Here is a 22,766-nt window from a genome sequence, read left to right on the forward strand (position 1 = left end):
TGTCAAAAAATAAGAAATATTTTTAGTTAAAAAAAACCAAACTTGTATATGTAAAAGTAATAGATAATTTCTTTTGTAGCTATAAAAAAAGACTCAATTTTTGTTATATATGCCACACCTATTATTGTTGAAAAAAAGATTTTAAATAATATTTCAAGCCAATATCAAGATTATTAAGACATTTTGAAAAGAAAAATATAGATACTCTTTTTAAACATTATCCTTATGATTATTTTATTTAACTTCAAGAAAAAGCTCAACCACAATTTATACCAATCTATAACCTATCATAGAATAAGTTGGATGCACTCAAGGAGTATATTGATGAGAATTTGGCTAAGAATTTCATATGCTATTGTATTCTATGAAGTCTTGCTCAAGAATGCATCAGTCACCTAGCTATAGAAGATAAAATCAAAATTACTACAACAAAATCTTAACTCTAATAGAATACTAAATAAACTCTAATTAAATCTTACTAATGTTAAACAAGATTTGATCAAATTTAAAAGAAAATTTAAAGTAATTACAATAGAAATAATAAGAAATCTTAATGGGATTAAAAGAAAATCCTCCATAAACCTTAAATTTTTTTTAAAGAAATCCTAAAAATATTAGAATAATTACAAATATATCTTAAATAAATCTCAAAAAAGTTCCAATTTAATCCTTGTTGAAATCTTAATGAACTTCAATCAAAATCTAAACAAATCCTAAATTCTAAACGAAATTCTAGACAAATCCTAAACACTAAAACAAATTCTAAAAAAATCCTAAATCCTAAATCAAATCCTAGAAAAATTCTAAACCATAAACCAAACCTTAGAAAAATCTTAAATCCTAAATCAAATCCTAAACTAAATCCTAATTCTAAAGCAAATCGTAGCCAAACCTTAATCAACTCAATCTAATTCTATTACTGTTTAAAACCTTAATAACTATCAATTGAGTTATTGATATTGCTTAAAAATTTACATACTTCTCAAAAATTAAATTAGTAATAAGTATATGAAATTTGAAGATAATCACATATACCAAAGGGAAGAAAAATCTTAAAATTTTCTCGAGTATTGGTTGGCCTCCTACTCCAATCTAAATGTTGAAATTCCAGTGCCAATATCTCTCTTTTAAACCAATTAATTGTTCTCAAATTTCACATATGTATAACAAATCAAGTCTATTACTTTTATAAATAAATTTTACTCCGATTCAAGTAGTAGATTGCTAAAGATCTTAGAAACTCTAACTGCCTTTTAAAGTCCAATTTTTGAGATCTCAACCTACTTGAAATTCAATAACCTTCAATTCAATAATTTTATCAAGCTCAAACTTACAGCATATACTCTAGACAATTATTTTTATAAGTCTTCAAATTTTGAATCATAGATCTATTACCAAATTCATGAAATTCTCTAAATTATTATATCCTTTTTTATTTCATAGATTCTATAGTCACCTAAAAGAAGTGTGACTTTACAAAGCTCTTACAAAATCATTACATACTCAAATCACTTAAAATCATGCCTAAAGAAACTTTTTTAAGTCTATTCCTTAATCCTACTTATTGATCTGCAAAAAAATCCCCAAATTACTATAGGTACCTAATTTTATGCCTCAAGGTCTGATTTCAATCCATATTGATAACTGGTCCTCTCCAAGTATCAAATTTTGCCCTTTTGAGTTAATTATTGCTAAAATCAATTCTTTACTTCCTTATACTTATGCTCATATTCTTTATTTTTCTAATCTACTTTGTTTTTTTTTTATTTATTTATTTATGAACTTACTAAGTAAATAGAAGCTTACTTTGTAAAAAAGTAGCATTTACATCTTTAATTTTACCTTCTTTTTGGACTATTGTCTATTTTTTAAGATAAATTGTTATAATATTTGAAGTAAGATCTTCTATAATATAATAATTTTTTCACCCTTTTTACCTATTAGTCATATTATATCATGACATTCACCCCCTAAACTTGTGCATCTTCCAACATGTGCCAATGATTCTTTAATATATTATTAAAGTATTCTTTATCATGGTTAGATTCTTGATCTTCAATTTTCTCTTCTTCTTCTATCTTATTGTCTTGTAATGGATTTTATTCTTCGTCAAAATTAATATTTTTATCTCTTTGTTTAAATAACTTGATTATCTTCTTTACTATAGGTATCTTTATTTTTGTACCATTAAGTTCTTATAAAAAGTATGTTCTATTGTTGTATACTTATTTGACAACATAAGGCCTAAACTATCTTCTTGTAAATTTTTTTATCGTGCTATATTGGTTGTCCAAACTACTATCATAAACCAACATCAAATCATCATTTTGAATTAGTTTTGGATATAATTGATGTTTTTTGTCAAATCTTTCTTTGTTTTTCTCCTTTTCCTCTTTGAACTTCTTTATAGCTTTCTCAATGTCCTCAAATTTTCTTTTAAGTTGTCAAGTTTGTAATGCTAATAATTCTTTTTTTCTTAAACCATCTTCTTGAGGTAATATATTCTATATTGGCATCATTGATTTTTGTCCATACATCAATTCTGCTACCATGTATCATATAATTGTACTATGAGTTATGTGATTCGTCTATAATGCAAATGATAATAACTTAGGCCAATCACCTATCTTGCCTTTGCATACTTTAATCAATGCTTTAACAATTGGAAAGTGTCCACATTCACTGTTGTTATTTTTTTTTAGATTATATGTGGTTGTTACTACGACTTTAATACCCATCTTCTCAAAGAATTCTCCTACTTTATTTGCATCTAATTTCCTTCTATCTATAGTAATTTTTCTAATATAATCATATTGACAAATAATTTCCTCTAATATAAACCGATATACCTCTTCCAAAGGCTTTGTTCAAAATGCTCTTCCCTCCACTTGATTTATCAAATTCTCTTCAGTAAGTATCAAATATTTCTTTTGTCCAAATTCCATTGGTATTACAACTAAATCAACTATCAATTTCTAGTGAATTGCTAATGGATATGTTGGATGCAATCCATCTCAATGACAAATGTTTGAATATATTTGACAAATCTCACTAGATCCTATAAAATCTGCCATATTTTTATATATGCCCTTTCACCAATATTTTTCTTTTACCTTTGCAAATATTGCCCAAATGCCTCAATATCCGGCCTATCAACTTTCATGAAATTCTTTAATGATATTTAGTTGAGTATGATAGCTACATATAATCCATTGTGGCACTCCGCTCCTTTGCTTTGGATGCTTCTATAAAAATCCATCTTTAAAAAAATATCTATAAGCTTTCCTCCAAATTCTTTTAAACTTATAATTTGCCAAATCTTCTTGCTGCTTTAATGTACTTAAGTACTTTTTAATATGCAACCATTCACCATCATATAACTCTTTTGAAAATAATTCAAGTAGTTTAATTAAATACAACTCATTCCTTCTTGCACACAAAGTTGAATAAAAGTCCGTGCCAATATTTTCTTCATCATATCATGCTCATGACAACATGTCTGCAAGCACATTATCTTTTTTAAAAATATGTTTGAATTCTGGATTCATAGACTTTATTTATATAATCCATCTTAACATTGATATATCTGATGTAGAATAATTACTAATCATGCCTAATAAGCATAAACAATCTATTTCTATAGCTAACAATGTATCAATCAAGTATTCTTTTTTATTTTTCATAGCCATTACTATACATTATAATTTTTTTTTAACTTGTGCATATACCTTCTGCTTAGCATTCAAAATCTTTGCTTTAAATCTTACTACATATTTATTTCTTTGTTCATCATCTTGTCTAACTATTCAACCTATTTCAATTAGACTCATATCAACTGTTAATATCACTGACCTTCGACATTCATAATTTACTTTCTTCAAAGTTAGAGGTGAAGAAAGAAGTTCTTTCAATTTTTTCATAGTTTTTTTTTGTTTCCCTTTCTAATGAAATTTTTGATTCTTTTGTAACAACTCATCTAATGGATCTGCTACATATGCAAAATGAGATATTCATATATAATAAAAAATACATGCTCCTAAAAACCTTCAAATTTCCGTTGTGTTTATGCATTCTTTCAACTTTTTAATAATATTAATATTTTTCATACTTGGCTTGCGTCCATATCATCCACACATGTATCCTACCACCAAAACTTTTTTTTATCCCAAATATTGATTTTGTCCCTGATAAGATTAAATAATTTTTTTCTAATCTTGTCAAAATCTTCTCATAATCATCAATATGATTTGCCACAAACTTCCTACATCCTATTGAATCCAATATCTCATCTTTTTTTTCTTCTTAACATCCTTTAATAGTACATCATCTAAAAAATAAATTATTATTTTTAAAATAAATTCTCTTAATATCTTATATATTCTATTCATTATGTGTGCCATAGAATTTGTAACCCCTTGAGGTAATATACACATTCTGACTAATCCTAATGGTGTCTTTACAATTGTTAAATTCCTACTTTGCATTGCTAATTGAAATTACTCATAATCTAAATAAAGATTACTTATTAAATAGATAGCTCTTCTAGCAAATGCTTCTACAAATTCATCCATAATTGGACTTGAATCCATATTTCTAATAGTCACTTTATTCATAAGTTGGATGTCTTATATAAATCTCATTGTTTTATTTTTCTTTGGCACTATAAATCATCAATTAAAATAGGATACCATTGATAGTTCTAAAATCCTCATTTTAATTTTTTTATTGAGTAAATCTATTAGCTTAGATAAATGTGCTCTTGGTACTAAAATTAGTCACAAATTTCATAGTTCATGAGGAATAGTAAAAAAAACCATAGGTGTTGCAATACTTAGATCGACATATCTAATTTCATGTGCCTCCAATGCAGAAGCCTTTCTATGTCGTCTAAGGATATCTTTAAAATATATTTTTTCAAATTTTGTCAAAAATCCATCATATCCAACATTTAATCCATGTAATGTAGTATCCGTAAATTCATGCCCTATCTTCCTACGATCCTTTAAATTTAGTTGTGTAGATGCTCCATTTATCCTTTCTTCATAATCTGGTAGTAGTGGCAAAGTCATTGGTTTGACATTTTTTGCGATTGATTATACTTAATTTCAACATATTGTTGTGACGTAATATGACTATATAGAGAAATTATAATCAAAATTAAATTTTTAATTAATATGTAATTATCTTAGTTCAATTATAATTTTAGGTGTATAAACATGGCTTTCATAAAAGCCTCTTAGGTTATTTTCTTATCTTAATAGTTAATAAGTTGAAAGTTGGTTAGTAATTTTACCTTCTAGATTGTAGAGACACTTCTACTACCTTAAAAAGCCCATAAATTGATAAAATCAGGTTAAAAGAGGTAAATAATTAATATAGTTGGTACTAGGATTAAGTTGAAAGTAGGGTTGGACTAAAAAATCTTTAGGATAGGTTAAATTGATACCCGGGGGTCGGCCATTTGTGAGACAAGGTTGAAATCAGACCTCTCACCACAAAAATGACGGCCTAGGGCAAAATAAGGATTCACTCAAAGATCGAAGGATAGTATTTGAGAGCTAGCTTGAAGTTCTTTCTAGAGACATAAGGATTTTTTTTGGAAGGTTTTTGAAAATTGAGAAATTGTTCAAAGTCAGGGTTTGTATTGGTGATTTGGGTTTTATAGAATATAACTAGGGATAGCAATTTTGGCTAGTTCATGTAATTAGTCTCACATCTATGGTTGAAAATTTGGTACTATTTGGATTATTAGGTGTGCTAAGTGTATACAAAATTTTGTGATAATCTAATGGCGTGCTTTAGAGATATCTAGTTTTTAGTGTAAGAGGGTTTTGGAAGTTGGCAGTTTAAGGTTGGGTAGGATTTTTGTGATATATGGAGATCAATGAAATGGATTAAGGTGAAATTTTGCATGGTATTGAAGGACTTGAAGATCAAATTGCACACCAATTTTGAGTCAAAGTTAATGGTTGGAAAGGGAGAAATCACTACTGGGATTTCTACTTCACTTTTTAAGTTGGTGGCCAAGTGACATCAGTGCAAATTTCGGAGGTTTTCTCACAATTTATAAGTTGGATTGGGCTAAAAATTCTTGAGCATATAGAAGACTTACATTGACTATTGCATGCAAAATTCCACATCAAGTGGACGGTCGGATTGGATGTTATAGCTTATGAAAGCTCACTAATTATAGTTGGGGCTTATAAGAAAAATCTAAATTACTTAAATATGAAAGTAACAAGATAATTGGGATTTATGTATGATTAAGGCTAATAAGAAGAGTATTTTTAGCACTTTTGAATTGAAATTCAAATTATATTCTTCTTGTATGGATGAAACCTATTAGGATTCTTGAATTCTTGTGAAACACAACCTCACCTTCCACAGTTAGGTGCCTGATGCATTCCCAAGGAAGACAACACATAATATGATAATATACCTCTTGGCAATTTAAATTTTCTATAAATCTATAGATTTCATCATAAAATTCTTTAGAACATACATTAATACATTTATTCTCTCCTTGCAATCTATCTTGCGACAAATAATTTAATTTTCCCAAGATATCTGCAAATGCCACTTCTTCAAATGTTCCTAAAATAAATTCATTTTCAATCAATTCTCCATTTTTTTTTTCCAATTTTTGCTCAATATTTTTAACATATTGTTTATCCATCTTCTTCATCTTATCAATATTCTTAAAAGATAATACACAATTTGGTGTCAACTCAATCAGCCTAGTAAATAATATTTTCTTTTTATACTTAGAGGGAGCATCTTTTTTCTTAACCCATTGCAATCTTGTTTTATAATGGTGTGGTGAAAATCCCTCACATGTTCACCTCTAAATTCTCTAGTAACCTTTGGCAAAGGTTGCTCTCTCAAACTCCCACAATTTTTGTCATGATTAGCACATACTGTCCAAAATTGCATCATTTTTGTTCTATCTTGATTCCAAGCATATGTCAATCTATTGTCCTTAATCTTTGTTTCCATGCAAGTAGCCGTAATATAAGGTTTTTTTAGAATGATAGGATAAGTAGACATATCTTGCACAAAGAAGTTTTTCTCATCACTAATATCTCCTATTATAACCTATTATATTGAGAAAAGACATCCTTCTAGAGTGGATCTCACTGAAAACTTAAGACATATGTGCCCTAAGGTCATGGTCGAATGTCTCAGCTGTGGGGCAAAGATCCCAATGAAGTCCAGCCTGAGCGATGCCTTGAGGGTAGTATATTCATCCCTGTATCTCCATCAGTATTTCCTGCTTTCCAGGCTTGTAATTCGTGTCCTGCCTTATCCCCAGTCCAGATAGGTGCATAAACTTTCTTCTGGGTGATAAGTATATTGACTGATGCCGAACATTTGCACTGTTTAGCCAGGCTGGTCCTCGCATCTGCATTGGCATCAAATCGGCGGCCTTGCATATGAAGATGGCCACGGCAGATTTTTATGTCGGTTGTCAAGTTCAGAATTGATGCGTGGTCACCCTGTGGATTGCCAACCGACCGCCAACTTTTCCATACAAAAAAGAACTGCACTGGGTAGAGAGAAGGCAATGTTTAAATAAATGTGTCCCTCGTTTGTTTCTACCCCGCCTTCATCACAATAACAAACTTCGTGTGTATCAGAATTAGTTCGGAGTTATGAAATTTGTATCTTCAAGCACAAAAATAGTTCGTGAAAATCTAACAAATTTTTATTTTATTTATTTAATTATTAATAACTTGAATGTGAATACTAGATAATGCTCTCCAGCTTGTAAATGTCCATTGTTTATATTTTCAATATTTATGTATACGTGCCATTCATTATACGTATATTGAAAATATTTATGTATACGTGCCATATACAAAAGCATTATTAATTGTTGATTCAGGGTAATTTAAAATTAGCATATGCTTGGAAGACAACATATACTAAATAATCCGTACACGGGTTTAGGAACTTACCTCTCAACTGCAATACATCGGAGCAAAAGATGGATAGCAGAATAAAAAAGGTGGTTTACGGTGTGTGCTATACCAAAGCTATCAGAACTAGGGAATTAATTATAGGGGACTCCCATTGAATTTACTGTGAAGGGAAACACTTGAACCTATGACAAACATAGATGAGGATGCAATACAAGCTAATCTTATCAAAGTCCTCTAATACTTAATTACAGCTGGATCATATTTGCTAAAAATGAAATAATGAATTTATAGAACCAGAATGTCCGGGAAAAAATACGATTCTAACATTATCTGACATTGCCAACGAAGAAGCTTAATCATTCTAAGCATTCTAGGTAATGCTGATCTTGACCAATGTCAATGCTTCGACCTACACAAATAGTCTACAATAAATACCTGCTTTCAATTACCAACTAAAAAAAAAAAAATCCAGTGGGAGACACAACAGCAAATGAATTCAGAAGCCCTCAATATCCGTTCTGAGACAACAACACAGATATGTATATGTACACGATTATTCGTCTGATAACCAACATCCGTTCTATCGAGATTGTGAAGAATCAACGAGGTGCTTAAGAGTGCAAGGCATCTTGTTCCACATATTCGGTTAGCACAAATTTTTAGAAGTCAGCCTCATGAAAGATAAATCAAAAGAAACAGCAGGAACCACTTACGTTAATTGTCAAGAACTCACACTTCCCAACATCTTCCACATCCCACCACCAGCATTCGCAGGTTGATGGAAGACGTTACGAGCCCACCTCATGTAATGTGGGCCACAAAGCCGACAACCCTCATCTGACAAAGCAATGCCCCAAGACAATCTGTACAAAAGGGATCAATGCCATCATGTAACCGTGCCATAAAAAAGATCTTCCAACTTGACTCATTCAAACCCTGCGATTCCATATATCCTTGTAATCAACCAGGTGTCAGACAACGACATCACAGCCAGCACGCGCAATAAAAAGTAGGCCACAACTATATTCCAAGCATAATCGAGTAGCTGACAAATGCAAACCAACGAACTTACCCCAAACGGCTTACTACGGCAGTACCCTGAAACCGTCAAATTTTCCAAGGAAACTATAACAAAGAAATGTGTGTATTTATATGAATGCTCCACAGGCTTGAAATTTTCAAACTACATTGTACATAGGACCAACCAGCAAAACTAAGGATCAATGTGTCTTCCTAAACCAACTAGAAGTACATCGAGGATTCCTTCCAACAAGAAGACCTACTGCAACTGATCAAGCTCAACAATGTCTGCACCACATATCACTTCCACCTCCTCCGTCTCCTACTCTCCATTACCCATCCCCCCTTCCACCCTCCATTCCAATCATCACCATCCACATCCACAACTCTCTGCACGCCAAAATGTAATTCTCCAATAAATATAACCATAGCACCACCTCGTCCCTAAATCTGTTCAGAATCTAGTGATTACCGTATCTCTCTCCATGGTGCACATCTTAACCATGTAGTCTCCACTACTTTACTACACAACAGAGTTCTGAAAAAATCAAGTGGTATCGGACATTCCAATTCCTACGCAACCAAAATAAACACAGAAGACCGCCTCCTACCCACTGCTTCCTCTAACTCTCGGCCCTCCCCCTCCTCCCCTACCCCTTCTCCTACACCACACCTACTGGCAGGTCACTCCATTCCCATCCGACCACTCGATCGGCTCCTCGCCGCCTGTGGCTCCACATTTCTGGACCATGGTCATGCAGCCAAAATCCTGCCGCCTTTACTTTAACACTAGGTCGACACGCCTGCGCCCATCCCAACACAATCCCATCGTCAGCCCCGCAACACAAATCCCGCCACAAATCACCCTCCCACCACCACTTCCTTCACGCATCGCACGCACCTACTACCCGCCCCACATCTCTACCCATCATGCGCTACCTCGACACCGCTCTTACCACTACTCTCCACCATCTAAGCACCCCCTCCCCTCCCCCCGCACCCTCCGACCCCCCATCAACATCCATGCTCCCTCCCCACCCCATCCCCACAACACCACATCCCCGCCCCCGCCCCCGCCCCCACATGGTCAACTAGGACTAGTTTCATAAGCAAAGGACCTTATCAACATATGCTCCCTAAGCCTCGTACGCAACCAAATGCAGTGACTAGCCAGTGCGGTCACCAGCGGCAGGGTAGGGCCTGAATCTGGCATCAGGACCTCGCTGTGTCTGTCTGCCTGCCACACCATATCCTCCCCCGTAGCCCGATGTCCCGTTCACCGCTCCCTCCGCGCTCGCACCTCCGCCCACGCCGAACCCCGCTCCGCTCCCGCCCCCCACCGACCCTGTCGTCCCCGAATTATACGCCTCCGACCCCGACGACCTCCATGTGTTGTCCGCGTACCCTGAATATGCATCCCCGTACCCTCCCCCACCGTAGCTCCCGCTCCCCGTCCCCGCGCCCGAGCTCCCGTACCCTCCTCCTCCCCCGCTCGATCCGTACCCGCTACCCCTACCGCCATACCCACCCGCCGATCCGTACCCTGTCTCGCTGCTCCCGTAACCATACCCCGCAGCACTCCCGTACCCCGAGCTCGCTGCTGCCCCCGCTCCCGTCCCCGTCGTCCCCCACGCCGCATTCCCGTATCCGCTCATGCTCCCGCTCCCGCTCCCCCCGTACCCAGTCGAGCTCGCGCCCGTCCCGTATCCCCCACCCCCGCTCCCCCACGCGCTCCTCCCTCCCGCAGGGGCGCTCCCGTACCCTGCGCTCCCCGTGCCCCCGCTGCCATACCCCGCCCCGCTTCCGTACCCTCCCGCTCCGGGAGCGCTCCCGTAACCTGCACTCCCATACCCTCCCGCTCCGCTCCCGTACCCCCCGCCGCTCCCGTACGCGCTGCCTCCATACCCCCCGTTCATCCCCGCGCCATACCCCGCGCTGCTCCCGAATCCCGCTGCGCCGTACCCCGCGGCCCCGTATCCCGGATACCCGCCTCGCCCCACCGGCGTCGGCCCGTACCGGCTGTCCCCGCGCCCCCCGTATCCGCTCCCTCCTCCCGGACTCCCACCCCCGTATCCTCCCTGGCTGTACCCCGATCCGTAGTTGCCCCCGCCGCGACCGCCTCCGCCGAACCCCCCGCCAGCCCGCCCCGACCCCGCCGACAGCTCCTTCGGAATCGCCTTCTTCACCTCCACCATCTTGTCGTTCAGCTCGTGGAACGACTTCTGGATCACGTTCTCAACTGCATCCTCAGAATCAAAAGTGATGAAGCCAAACCCCCGAGGCCTTTGCGTATTGTGGTCATACATAACAACCACGTCTGTAATAGTACCAAACTGCTCGAAATACTTTTTGAAGTCATCCTCTGTAACTGTCGAGGCTAAGCCCCCCACAAATATCTTCTTTGTCCTAGTGTGGGATGTTGCAGGCCCTTGGCCACCCACGCTGTTGCTCCTAGGTATACTCTGCTGTTCGTCTCTCGGCACAGCTTTTTTCGCTTCCACCTAGAATGGGAAAAAAAAATATTTAACAAAGACACGCTACACAAAGTTATACAACTGCCACACAACCTCATGCCACCAACCACCATCACCACACGCACTCCCGCATGCCACCCCCCTCCCATGCATTCAACTCCACCTCGATCCCCCTTCGCCCGACACCTACCGCCCCCCTCCCTCCCTCCCACCCTCGCGCCCTACCGCACTGACCTCACCACGCCACCGGCCCTCCCCTCCCCTCCCCTCCCCGAGTCCAAGACAGAGCGCTTACCGTTCTTCCGTCGATGGTGTGCTTCTCGCCGGCCACCCGATCGGCCACGCTCGGGTCCGCGAATATCACGAACCCGAACCCCCGCGCGCGCCCCGTCGCGCGGTCCTTCATGATCACCGTCTCCGCCACCTCGCCATAGCTCTTGAAGTAATCGCGCAGCTTCTCCTCCGTCGTCTCCCAAGAGATGCCGCCGATGAACAGCTTGCCCTGATCGGAGTCCATGGCCGCCGACCCGTCCTGGTCCGCCAGACTTCCCGCCCTCCTAACTCCCGCTGAAATGGTTAGAAAAATCGGACTCCACCAAACCCAAATGCCCCTTACATACACAAAGATCTAAAATGATGTAAAGGAGAGGGAGAGGTAGAGAACTGCTTGGACGATCCGCATTCAACGCGCGAACCAACAGGCCGCGGTGGGGCAGGGGGGAAGGAGAGGGAAGCGTGAGCCTAGGGTTAGCAGTGACACCCGAAGCGTGGTACAAAAATAAGAGAGAATGGGGAGCGGACTACAATAGGAGAGATGGAGGGTGGAGAAGGACGTGTGACGAGGCAGTCTCAGGAATGAGAGAGAGAAAAAGACGAGGCGGAGAGTAGACGGGCGCGGGAACTGGCAAGAACGGGACGTTCCCTGGGTGCCTGCTTTCGTCCATTCACGGGAGCCCGTCGAAGCCGGGGCTACGTCACTGGCTTCCACGCCCGCCCGCGCGCTTGTCATGCCTCTTGAGGAAATGGGTCTTGCCGCGTGTTCATTCGCTTTGTGACACCCATTCTAACTGCCCCGCACGGACTCTAATTGCTTTCTAGTGTTATGGTTGGTGCCCGAGGTTGCGGAGGCGATCCCCAATCCTTCCCCCCCACGACTCACCTTTTCAAACTAAGTCTTCCTCCTCCATGACACCATTATAGCCCACATCCTGCGAATAACAGCTCCAACTAGTGTTTCCGTTATCCTCCCCAACTCACTGAGCCTGTCCGCCCCTCTTTCTCTCTGGATGTTCGTTCATCCACCTCGATGTCATCACCTATCATTGGTTTGTGTTGTTGAATCGCAATGGCAATTCGTACCCCCCTCATCGTGTTCTTTGTTTCTTCTCTTCGGTTTGTCTGTGCGTGCTGTCATCCATTGAACATCCACCCTTCATCTGGAGTAAACATGGATGAGAAAAAGTGGATGAATGTTTAGAACCGAGTGGTTCGTCACACATGAGAGGGCACTAGCTTCGATGATGGCGTCTGGATTCTAAATTTGGACGAAACCAGTGATGCTCGAAGAGCGGGTATATCGCCCGAGTCAGAGCCCCAGTTCCATTCTACTCTAGACTTTGTTGTGAGGTGAATTTGGGAGAGTGCAACCTGCGTTTGAGTAAGTACAATTAAGCAGTGGAAAAGGTGCGGAGGATCTGGATTTTGTTTCCGGTGGCCAGATTGTATTGCGTTGGTTGGTTTGGAAGGCGTAGTTTGTCCTTTGCTCCGAAAACTTTTTTGAATGGAGCTGGCGGATGTTTTAGCGAAAGACATGTCCTCGTCATCCAGGATAAGTCTAATACTCGGATTGAAGAAGGGAAATCCGAGGAAATTTAGGACACTGAGACGCCGGTTGTTCCTACGGAATAAGTTCCGAATAATGATTATATTTCATCGGGACTTCTGTTGAGGCTGTAAGTTTGCGAGTTGCCAAATTTAGATGTTCTCCAGGTGTTCTATCAATTCTTCTCAGGCTTCCAATCTGGACAAGTTTTATACGGAAGATTTGAAGTAATGCAGCAGGCTTCTACAGTTTAACGTATACGAGAATTTGTTTATCTCATTTCTTGCACGGAGGTGCCCGTACAGAAGTTTGTTTCGGAGTTTGTTTACCTGTTTTGTTGGATTTCTTCTGAGTTTATCTTAGAATTACAAGGTTTGTATGTTTATCGCGGATGGCATTTGTTGTCAACCTTTTTGTTGTGGAAGTGTCTGGATTCGTGATAGTGTGACCTGTTCGAAAAAGTACCTACGAAAAATTATCCTTATCTATGATCGTCTGATTCGATGTTCTCGTTGAGCATTGAACAGAGCCTCTGTCCTGCTACGGTTTGTCTTTACCATCCAGGCATCGACCTGATTTCCTGTTTTTCCTTATCAGGTAATCTCTTAAGGATCACTTGCGAGTAGTTTCAGTCCATAGCGTGAAGCACGATAAATTTGCACTAAGATTAGTGCCTGGTTGCTTTCTCATCAATATTTTTGCTTCTGGACTCCTGTCAGTCAAGCTTTTGATAGTTGAGAGAGCAGTGTTGCCGATAGAGAATGCTGTCGATGGAAGCACTCATCGCAATTATGATCTACTTCAAAGTCATCGTCCCTACATAGTTGGTAAACTTCAACTTGCAGTTCATCATTGTCGTACATGACTTCCAGGCGTTAAGGAAGCGGGATTACTACGAGTTTTTAGTCACACCCTGATACATAATGCTTCACACACTAGTGGTTGCTTTGTTCGAGGTGTATTTTCATTATCAGAATAGTGTAGGGTAAGAGTGGCTGTGGTGTAAAATTTTCCAAGTTACTGGTTTAGAAGTTGCTGCTTGAAAAACACCATGTCTCTTTTAGTACTACTTCCAGTTGCCAGTAGCATGAGGAAGTGTGTATTGCTACTAGTTACTGAACTTCTAATCGAGAGTTTTTTTTCCATTGTGATGTAGAGAGTCGTTATATATCTAAGTCATTATTCTTTATAAACAAATTACTGTTATTATTATCAACTCATTGCCCTTTAGTTTCGTTTATGTCTGATGTAGAATGTAAAGTCTTTCATATTTGCATAATGGTTGGAACATTTATTATCTGGTTTTAACTTTGTTTACAAATCACAGTCTCTAACTCAATGTGAGCAAACATCGACGAAGTTCGTCATGACTCGAAACTTTAGGTCATACAGCTGTAGCTGCACAGGTAATCAAACTATTGATTTTTGAAGTTTGTAATTCAGATGGCTGTTATAACTATAAAATCTCTCTAAGCGTCATTTCTACCTTTTGAGATTTCATGTTAGGATTTTGGAAGGGGATATTTCTATTTTTCTTTAAACTATGTTATTTCTGAAGCTTAGTTGCGGAGACAGTTTTGTGCGTTCACTTGCATTGATTTAGTGATTATTTTCAGGGTGAAGTTTTGTGCCTTTCTTGATTGTGCATCTAGTTGTGTTTTCTGATGTTAATCGAATGTGCAGTGCTTTTAATCTTGCGCAGGACTTCTAATGGAGAATCAGATTCAAGGTAATGTGATACTGATTTTCGCAGTTAATCATTCATAAAATTCGGAATAAAGGAGTTGCTGGAAATGCACGGGCCACAGAAATATACAGGCAGGACATCCTTAAAGATGGCAAACGGGTATTATTCTGTCCCTTTGAAACGTATAATTTATTTTGGACAGAGCCTGAGGATAGACAAATACAAGTGTCAATTTCTGCTGTTGGAAGGTCTTGTTTTTTGTTGTTTAGTGAGAAGTGCTTTTCCAGTACGTTTCTGGGTTGATCTTGGGCACCAACATGGATTCAGGATACACGATCATTGCCTGAAGTGGGTAATTTGTGATAATAGAAAGTGCAGGATGATCTAGACAATATCACTCGCTTTTTAATGCTTGCTAAACAACCTATTGTTCCAGGAACTGGTCTACCATTAAAGGTGGGATGGGTTTTCATTCTTTATAGATACACTAACGTGAATTTTTACTATTGAACAAGAACCTGACACGTCAAGAATCTTATTGGTGTATACCTGCAGCTGTCTATGGCCAAGTGATCCATGGTTGTTGTTAGCAGATATGCAATTTCTTTCTTGGGATGACATTGCATGCAAACAGTCTTTTGCCTGTGCAAGTCTCAGTGTTTTCTCAACTTTTTAAGTTTGAGGTCTCCACTTTCGTGCATATTCATTGCTCGAAATTGTCTAGGTGATTTGTCTTGACGCAGACCAGTATTGTGCCCACATTCTAAGAAGGACCAGGTGTTCCGTTCAAGGCACTCACTGTCTTAGCACTGCGAAGCATCAATCTTACGAAGGTATTCAATTTCTGTAGTTCTACATGGATTAAATGGTAATGTACGTGGATTGTGGTGCACAAGTATTTGAAACTCTTATATTGACTTGGCAGATTGAAAGTCGTCCTCAACGAAAGATGCCTTTGCACGTGGTGGATGATAGTAACAATTGACGTGCTTTCACAACCTCTTAATTAATACATTTCATGTTCTTTTCAATCCCAACAAGGGGTCCCTCATTTTACAAGTTTATTTTTGTTCAACCTGTTTCAGCCACAGCTTTAGGTGAACACCCCCACAAGTATATACCAGTAGGATTTTTTTTTTTTTTTTTTTTTTTTTTTGTTTTCAAATCGGATATTGATATGCTTGGCATAGATGTGCTAGCATTTTGGTCATTTGAAGCTTCAATGCGAGCCTCAGACAGCTGCTCTCTCTCTACACTTGAGCATAATGTTGGGCTGAGTTGTAACTAAAATTAGGGATATTGTTGTACTTTCTTCATTTTTGCAGCAGTTTTGTGGTTGAGAGGCTTCAAAACTCTATGTTCACATAATTGAATATCTGATCATATTTGAAGGTATGTACAACTTTGGGTTCATTAATAAATTATAATTTATGAAATGTTACTTTCACTTGAGTGTGAGTGTTTGTAACAAAATTGAATAATCTTTTTGTGTGTTCTTCTCAGATTTGAACATTTCTTGACAAAGTGACAATAGGTTAACAAGGATCAAGTTGCACATTGACATGGCTTTTAAGATTTCTTATTATTTCTCCTGTAATTATTTTAAGGTTTCTTTTAAATTTGATTAAAGCTAGTGTTGCATTGTTAAGATTTAATTAGAGTTTATTTAATATTCTATTAGACTTAAGATTTTGTAATAGCAATTTCGATTTTACCTTCCATAATACAACATATTTGGTGAATTCGACATAAAAAACCTGAGATGAAAGATATTTGGTTTTCTTGGATTATTTAAATTATACAAAAGAAAGGCAAGAGAGTTGAAAGAGGAGCTATAAGTGGCAGAACTAGTAAAGAACAAAATATGTATTTCAATCTCAATTTTGCAAACATATTTAAAGCTTTTGCCTTATTTATGCAATAACAACAGATTAAAGATCGCAAAGAAAGTATGGCAAAAAAAACATTACAAGAAGTTGTAAATAAGATTGATTAATTTGAAGAAAATGATATTATAAAATATTTAAGGTGTTATGTCAAAAAAATAAAATTAAAGTATATTTAAGAAAGGAAGATGGTTCAATTATTTGAATTAGCCTTTGTACCAAAGATAAGAAATCAAGTAAAGTTTCTTATAGCACATTTTGGAGGTTTATAAGAGAAATTTTCCCAAGCATTGAAGGATGAATTTTTTTTGGAAGATAGTAACAAGGTTACAAAAAAAGTCATTTTTTGAATGAATTAAAAGGAAAAAAAAAAAAATGATCTTCTAGCAACAGAATCATTAAAAAAGTTTGAAAAGCAATATTTTTATTTATCAAAGAAAGATGGGTAGTTATTAGATCCAAGTAAAATCAAGCTTTTTCTTTAAGTAGGTAATGAAGAATTGCAAGAAAAGTTGGAAATTTTGCTTGAAGATAAAGAAGAAGATGAAGGATTAACAACAAATTGGGAAGAAGTAGAAGAGGTAGTAGAATTGCTTGCAAAAAGAGAAAAGAGAATAAAAAAAGGACAAGGTGGGTATTCAAAGACCATTGCAAATATCCCAAGTAAGAATACCTACTACCAATCTTATATCTATGATTCAACCTTCAATGGCTACATCAAAGAAAGATGAAATGGACATCAATGAAATTATATAAGAGATGAGAGATTTGCAAATAAAATTTGCAAAATTTGAAGAGAAGGTTCAATCATCAAGAGTATTAATAAAACAAAGGTTAGGATCGATAGAAGGTGTAGTACATAGGTGCATGTGATATGATAGCATATATCATTCGAGAAGGAAATGTGAAGATTTTATAGAGGTGTTACATAAAGAGATTGTTTTTTTCAAAGTTGATATAATACACCTAAAAAAAAGTGAAGAAAAATTGGAGACAAACTTTGGCAATGGAGGTATGAAAGTATTGATGGTTCATGCAAAGGAAACAAAGACATATAGAATTGGACTTACTCAAGATTGTGCCAGCATAAGCATTAAAGCATTGGATCATATAAATTCATTGTGGCCAAGTACAATGAAGTGTGCGGCAAATGACAAGGTTGCTAGAAATATATTAATTAATGCGGGTAAGTCTATTCAAGAAACCATGGGTTGGAATGATCTGATTGATAGTCTATGTGTACATGCATATGTTGCAAAGAATCAACATAAAAGATTAATAGAAGAAAAATAAAAGAGAGATGAAAATAATGAAGGGCCATGAGATAAAAGAACTATGAGGGGAGAAAAAGCACGACAACATAAAAATCCTATGCATGAAGCGACAAAAGAGAATATTTTTCCAAAAGAAAGAGAAATTGTAAAAGAAAAAGCAAAGGCTCCTATTTATAAATTACAATCACATATTGAAGCAACAACGGATTTGAGGAAGATTTTAGAAGAATGCATTTTAAATGGCAAGGTGGAATTTACACATCACCGAAGAGATGATATTGGAACGAGGAATCCTTGACCTAGTTGCATGGAATGGGCAGCCACCAGTAACAGTGAAATTGAGCATATCATATTACGTCACTGCTTCATTCGCATCATCGACATTTGCAGCAAATAACAACGTTGTTCCAGGTCAATAATGGCTAACAGTAAACACAGAGAATGCGAGGCATAAATTCAAAGCTCGCCAGGTTCCTTTGCCGGCGCCACTCTTCCCCAACGTCGTTTAAAATTCCTCGATCCTGGATGATTTCTATATAATAGTGGCAGGGCTCTCCCTGGTTATCATTCACATCATTTTTCTGATCATGTGCTGTACTACTTCACTCCCGTACTCGACAACCAAATCCAATAATAACATTAAGGCTGGTTGATGAATCTCAACAATTATGAGATGCCCTCAACCCTGCAGTTGCAAGGAAGTCTACCGAACTTCCGAAGATGCCGAAAATTAGCTATACTAAGGACTTGTGCAATCCAGAGAAGTCAATCAAATTCGGTCCATATGGACTACCGCTTCAGAAATCATCAGAGCATTGAGCGAGGTCATGGAGAGATATACCCGAGAACACCGTGCAACAGTAGTGAACCCTAATGCAAGATACGAGTAGAAGATGTTGTACTGTACCCTCGACCAGTGCGACTCTAGAACGAATGTCTGGAGGACGATGGAGACTTGGAATATTGGAGCTGGGAGGAGCGCAATCATTGGGATTCTACTGTAAATGTTTCTAAATTGTAACATAAATTGATAAAAACAATCTTTGAAGAGAACATTTAGAGATCATTCTTCAGTCTGTTTCCTTGTGATATTGCATTCCCTAGAGCTCATTCTCCAACCCATTCTCCTAATTTGTGTTTTGTATGGCAGAAGCAGTGGTTGGAGAAGAAGCATGTGGGAGCTGGAATCTAGCTCAGTATTTGGGTTGGTGACGCCGACGAGCTGGACATAGCCCATGGTGACAGTGCGGGAGCCGAAATACATGAGCTCATCGTGTTCTATCCCACAGCCGCGTTTGCTGAGACCACAGCCGTCACTGCAATGAGACAAGTGGCAAAGTGTTGGAGCAGGAGGATGACATCCAGTATGCACACACGTTGCCGCTGTCCATCACGCCTAGATCGCTCCACAATCATCGAACCCGTTTCTTCTACAATTATGCGGCGTTGTCTGAGGTGCCTTCAGATGCGACTCCCCAGACCATCAGTGAAGTGCGGAGAGTTTCCACCGCTAACGGTCGTAGAGTTTGAGGTGCCGACTTGTCACACTGACTCCACAGAACTGGCTCTGGAAGATTGTATGACTTGCGTTACCTCGGTGGAAGGACCAGATACTAACTGAAAGAAGGAGTTAGTTGACCAACGCAGATCCAGACCGGACTGTCTGTGTTCGAGCACAAGAGGGAGAAATCCACGCCTCGATATGGGTCAGGTTTCGCAGCCGGAGAGGAGATTTGGGAGGGGCTCAACAAGGATGAATCAACATTCATAGATCCAAACAATGTTCCGAAATCGAGTGGAAATGAATTCTACAGCGAATAGTTTGTGTGTTTTTTTTTCTACGCAAGGAATTGCGTTAGTAATCGGACGGATTCTTATGGGCCGCGTAGCACCTGAACCTCTGTGTGGATGCCATAGCCAGCATGAACATCGGCCGCTTTCAACGTCTCCTGTGGGTTTACGATCAAATATCAAAATGTCACCGTAATGAATGTGAATATGTCGATATTAAAACGTTATCAACGCTTACTCTCATTGTTAGATGTCAAAATGTAGTAAGTTCCTTCTATAAAATATTAAGAATGACTTACAAGGTTGATATCATTCATGTTTTTAAATTTGATGGCACATACTTTAACATTTGGCAACTTTAACATTTGGCAACTTTAACATTTGGCAACTTAAATCCTTACATATAGCACCTAATACATCACAAATTATTGCTAGTATGTCAACTTTGCATGCTACAAGAGTTAAAAACAATACCCATTGAGAAGATAGAGATATATTATTTCTAACAATAATTAATAATTTTCTCAAAAATAACATTATATTACATATACAATTATATAAGACATCAAATAAATTATGGAAGGAATTAAAAAGTATGTTTGAATCATAAGATGCAATAACCAAGATGTATCTTAAAGACAAACTACACACTCTTAAAATGAAAGAAAATGAGAGTATCACTAAATATATTCATGTGTTTAGATCTTACCTTAAGCAATTGCTAATAGCTAGATGTCCAATTCAAGATGATGAAACAATTTTAACTCTTTTGAGAAGTTTTCTCCTATCTTATAGATCTATAATTAACTCTTTAAGAATACAAATAGATATTTTATACAATCATTAATAAGAAAATTAATAAAATAAAAAATCTTAATAAAGGATATGAATTTAGCTATAAAAAATATATTAGTTTTTTAGGTTTAAAAGAAGCAATCTTATAATAATAAAAAATCACACTATATTAAAAAAATATAAGAATTTTTAAAAAAAGTTTAAAAAATCTTCTTGATCTTTTGAGAAAAAGAACTATTCTATTGACAAGAAATGCTTTTATTGTAAAAAATATATATATCTTATTTATAATTGCAAAGAAGAATAGCTACTCAAGAGATAAAATAATTAAATATGGTTACAAAATCAAATAGACTTTATGGAATTATAGTCACAATCTACTTCTATGTAATATGTAAATTCTAGAGCAACACAACATATGTATCATAAATCAAATATTTTCACTAATTATCTAAAGTATGTAAATTAAAAACTTATGCATTTATAAGATGATTGTACATCTTATAAAATAAAAGAACATGGTGACGTTACAATAAGACTTTTAACTGGTATAGAGAAAATCATATCTAATGTCATACATGTAATTAAACTTGTAAAGAATTTGTAAATAATTAGAGAAAATTAGAGGTGAAATTTATATTAAATTTTGAATTTAAACATTATTAAATAAACAAGACCATACAATTGCAAGGTGCAAGTTAAATCCCAACTTATAAAATTGGACATTATTATAATCTCAAATCAAAAAGCATTGGCAATACCAACTACTATACAAAATTTGAGTAAGGCTGATTTATGACATCTAAGACTAAGCCATATAAATCAACAATTAATGTCAAAAGGCATTGATCCTTTTGATATATATAAAATGACTTTTTGTCAATTATGTATTGAAGGTAAACAATACAAAGAAAAGTTTCCTATAAGTGGCATACAAAAAGCTACAAAGCTTTTTAAACTTTTTCATTTTGACATTTGCGGCCTTGTGTAAATTGATACATATTTTGGATGTAAATATTTTGATACTTTCATAGATGATTTATCTAGATATTATTATGTCTACTTAATAAAAAAAATCTAAAATATTTGATAAATTCATATTCTATAAGAATTTTATAGAAAAAAATTAATCACAAAATTATAATCTTATAATTTGAGTGTAAAAAGAACATAGATATATATATATATATATATATATATATATATATATATATATATATATATATATATATTTAATTCATTTAGTGATTTTTGTAAAAATAAAGGCATCAAAAGAACTTTAATAGAAGCCATTTTAGTTATGTTATTATATGTTAAATTACCTAAATATTTAAAAAAAGTATTTCAGATTATAAATTATCTCTAAAATAAAAGTTTTACTAAAATTATTATAAAAAATAAAATTTATTTTGAAATATGGTTTAGAAGATGACTTAATCAATCTTATTTAAAAGTTTTTAGGAGTAAGTTCATATCCTTGTTTAAAAAAAAACTAAAAGAAAGTTTGACTCTTATTCTATAAAAGCTATTTTTTTAAGATGTAATAAAGAATCAAATGCTTATTGCCTTGTAAGCAAACATAATAATATCATTGTAGTATTCTAAAATGTTATTTTTAATAAATGTTTTTATGTTAAATCAAGAGATTTAGAATCTATCAACTCTTTTATATCTATCACAAGTCTAGTTATCAAGCTAATATGGCTAAGACAACACATCTTCATCTAAAACTTTCTAAAACTATGATTGAAGCTTTAGCCAAACCTAATGAATATCATTGGCAAGTATCCATTATTGTTGAATTTAAATCATTAAAAAAGAAAAAATCAAACTTGAAAGTTAATACTACTTCTATTAATTAAAAATTGATTAGCTTTAAATATGTCTTTAAGATTAAAACCTATGCTGATGGTACTATTAATTAATATAAAGCTATGCTAATAGCATGTGGCTTTATTCAAGTACAAGATATTAACCATTTTAAAATATTTTCCCTTATTCTAAACTTAATTCCATAAAAGTCCTATTACTCATAGCTACTTGATATAATTTAGAAATATATCAATTAGATGTCAAAACAATCTTTTTTAATGAA

The 22,766-nt window shown here is 36.4% G+C and overlaps 1 protein-coding gene and 1 long non-coding RNA gene across 11 annotated transcripts; one reads left to right on the forward strand and one right to left on the reverse strand.

The window, feature by feature from the left end:
- Window positions 1-9,333: 9,333 nt before the first annotated feature.
- LOC112285419 (uncharacterized) lies at window positions 9,334-12,496 on the reverse strand. Of its 3 annotated transcripts, none has more exons than XM_024526279.3 (3): window positions 11,712-12,496; window positions 10,162-11,443; window positions 9,334-9,745 (listed from the first exon to the last, which is right to left on the reverse strand). In XM_024526279.3, the coding sequence occupies exons 1-3, from the start codon at window positions 11,931-11,933 to the stop codon at window positions 9,732-9,734; spliced, it is 1,518 nt and encodes a 505-aa protein (XP_024382047.2). In that variant the 5' UTR covers window positions 11,934-12,496; the 3' UTR covers window positions 9,334-9,731. The 3 variants fall into 3 exon arrangements, with proteins under 3 accessions (XP_024382047.2, XP_090110348.1, XP_090110347.1); XM_090254222.1 differs by having other exon boundaries at window positions 10,126-11,443; XM_090254221.1 differs by having other exon boundaries at window positions 10,061-11,443; window positions 11,712-12,494.
- Window positions 12,497-12,958: 462 nt separating this feature from the next.
- LOC112288505 (uncharacterized) lies at window positions 12,959-20,742 on the forward strand. 8 transcript variants are annotated; one of them, XR_016505469.1, is made up of 4 exons: window positions 12,959-14,644; window positions 14,922-15,758; window positions 16,251-16,317; window positions 16,429-20,742. It is a non-coding gene; the product is annotated as an uncharacterized LOC112288505 (long non-coding RNA). The 8 variants fall into 8 exon arrangements; XR_016505461.1 differs by having other exon boundaries at window positions 15,851-16,317; window positions 16,429-20,740; XR_002971600.3 differs by adding an exon at window positions 15,851-16,022 and having other exon boundaries at window positions 16,251-20,740.
- Window positions 20,743-22,766: the final 2,024 nt, after the last annotated feature.

This window comes from Physcomitrium patens, chromosome 1 (assembly GCF_059467195.1).
Source record: "Physcomitrium patens ecotype Gransden chromosome 1, ASM5946719v1, whole genome shotgun sequence".
In the NCBI taxonomy this organism is placed as follows: Eukaryota; Viridiplantae; Streptophyta; class Bryopsida; order Funariales; family Funariaceae; genus Physcomitrium; species Physcomitrium patens.